This window comes from Syzygium oleosum, unplaced genomic scaffold (genome assembly GCF_021117445.2).
Source record: "Syzygium oleosum isolate NSW1041296 unplaced genomic scaffold, Sole_v2.1 Sole_v2.05, whole genome shotgun sequence".
NCBI classification, from domain to species: Eukaryota; Viridiplantae; Streptophyta; class Magnoliopsida; order Myrtales; family Myrtaceae; genus Syzygium; species Syzygium oleosum.
Window position 1 is genome coordinate 14744219 of NW_026607489.1, and position 1654 is coordinate 14745872.

At 42.3% G+C, this 1654-nt stretch overlaps 1 protein-coding gene across 1 annotated transcript; it reads right to left on the reverse strand.

Moving 5' to 3' along the window:
• Positions 1 to 542: 542 nt before the first annotated feature.
• Positions 543 to 1339, reverse strand: LOC130138252 (uncharacterized). Its single transcript, XM_056311770.1, has one exon. The coding sequence runs from the start codon at positions 1153 to 1155 to the stop codon at positions 892 to 894; it is 264 nt and encodes an 87-aa protein (XP_056167745.1). The 5' UTR covers positions 1156 to 1339; the 3' UTR covers positions 543 to 891.
• Between the last annotated feature and the right edge of the window lie 315 nt (positions 1340 to 1654).

Sequence of the window (1654 nt, forward strand, 5' to 3'; positions counted from 1 at the left end):
TAGATATAAATCTAAGAGCTTAGATATGAGAGTTTCTTAAAGACGTTTGATATGTGGTGGTTTGTTGTTGTCTTTGTATGACGATGGTGTTGAAAACGCCGAACTTAGGCGTGCATTACAAGCTGTAATTTTTGGAGGGGAAGATCTCGGTGTGTGCCTATTAGTGACGGTTCCGGTAATCGGCGGCCGATTGTCTTTTGCCTGTAATAGATCTAGTCTTTGTAGGTTGTACTCCTTTGTTTTCTAATTTTCGTTTTATAGCTCTTTTGGGATTCACTTCATTCGAAAACTTTTTATGTTTCTCTCATGTTTGATTATGACAAATGAATGAAATTTTCTTTCAGCTAAAAAAAAGGATAACACCCTGCTAAACAATATATTTTTCCTAACAATAAAAGATAGAATCACACCAGTAATAATTGATGGCTATTCCTTCATGGATGATTTAATCGATGAATCAATCGCAATATCGAAAATGAATTGATCTGTGTATTTTTCTTATGCTAGTAAGGATAACATTTACAATATGTGATGTACTCTGATTCCAACGAAAAAGAGATATTTTATCTGATAAAATGAATCTAGGTAAGACAAATTCTTATTGATGTCAGCAACACCAGAATTTGTTCACAGCTTCTAATAATTTATATCTTTCTGAACTCCAATCTCATTATCAGCAAAAGCTAGAGCCGTAGAATCAGAAGCAAGAAATTGATAACCAGGCTTCTCTAATTCAAGATTCCCAACTTTTCCAATACGCTTCACCGAATAATCCACAAACCCAGATTGCCATTGCCAACATTTAAGCAATTCAATAATGCAAATCTCTCTCTCTCTCTCTCTCTCTCTCTCTCTCTCTCTCTCTACTGCAGATATCAGAGTCCCTATTTCCTAAAACCTGGTACACTCGGGGCCCCAGCAGTTGAGACGCATGACCTTGCCGTGGGACTCCTCCAGGCGCTTCAAGCCCTTGGCCATGGCGGAAGAAGAAGGGGCAGAGAGCTTCTTGGCCTGGGAATAGGACCTGAGGTTGCTCTTCACGTGCTGGTGGACCGACCTGATGGGGTAGTTCCACCTCGCGAAGCCGTGGTCCTTCAGTGCCTCCACGGCCGCTATGCTGGCCGCCACGATCCACGCTTTGCCACCTGCATTCATCTTCCCTTCGATTCCCTTTGAAAAAGGGACGAATACAGAAGGAAAAGGGGTTCCTGTTTTCGTGGGAGTTGGAGCGGTTCTTGCTATGGAGCTTTGTTAAGTAAGGATCTGGAATGGGTGCTCGTTTATATATAGCGGAGAGATAGAGAGACGGAGGAGGGTCTGGAGCGTTTCACAAGGGGCGTGGTTGGTCCTTTTTTCCCATTAAAGAAAACCGGAGGCACTAATCACCAGGCAGAGGCAGTACTTGAAGGAAAGAGCCGTGGTTTTGCCTTTTCTTGCTTCTGGTTTGGGCCCAAATCAGCTGCTTAGCCTGATTAGCTGTCCCTGGTTGACGCGTCGATAGAAATTATATCGTGCCCCACAAATAAGGGCAAAAAAAAAGAGGGCTTTTTTTTCCTGATGAGAGGAAAATGTTGATTGAAGGTGAAAATAAATATAAATATCAAGCCAAAGTGACTTGCCTCGGCTCAGCTGCTATGGTTCGAATTCTACGCAT

Bases quoted from the DNA above. Each gene is read 5' to 3' on its own strand.
- LOC130138252 (XM_056311770.1), bottom strand. From the start codon at position 1,155: ATGAATGCAGGTGGCAAAGCGTGGATCGTGGCGGCCAGCATAGCGGCC.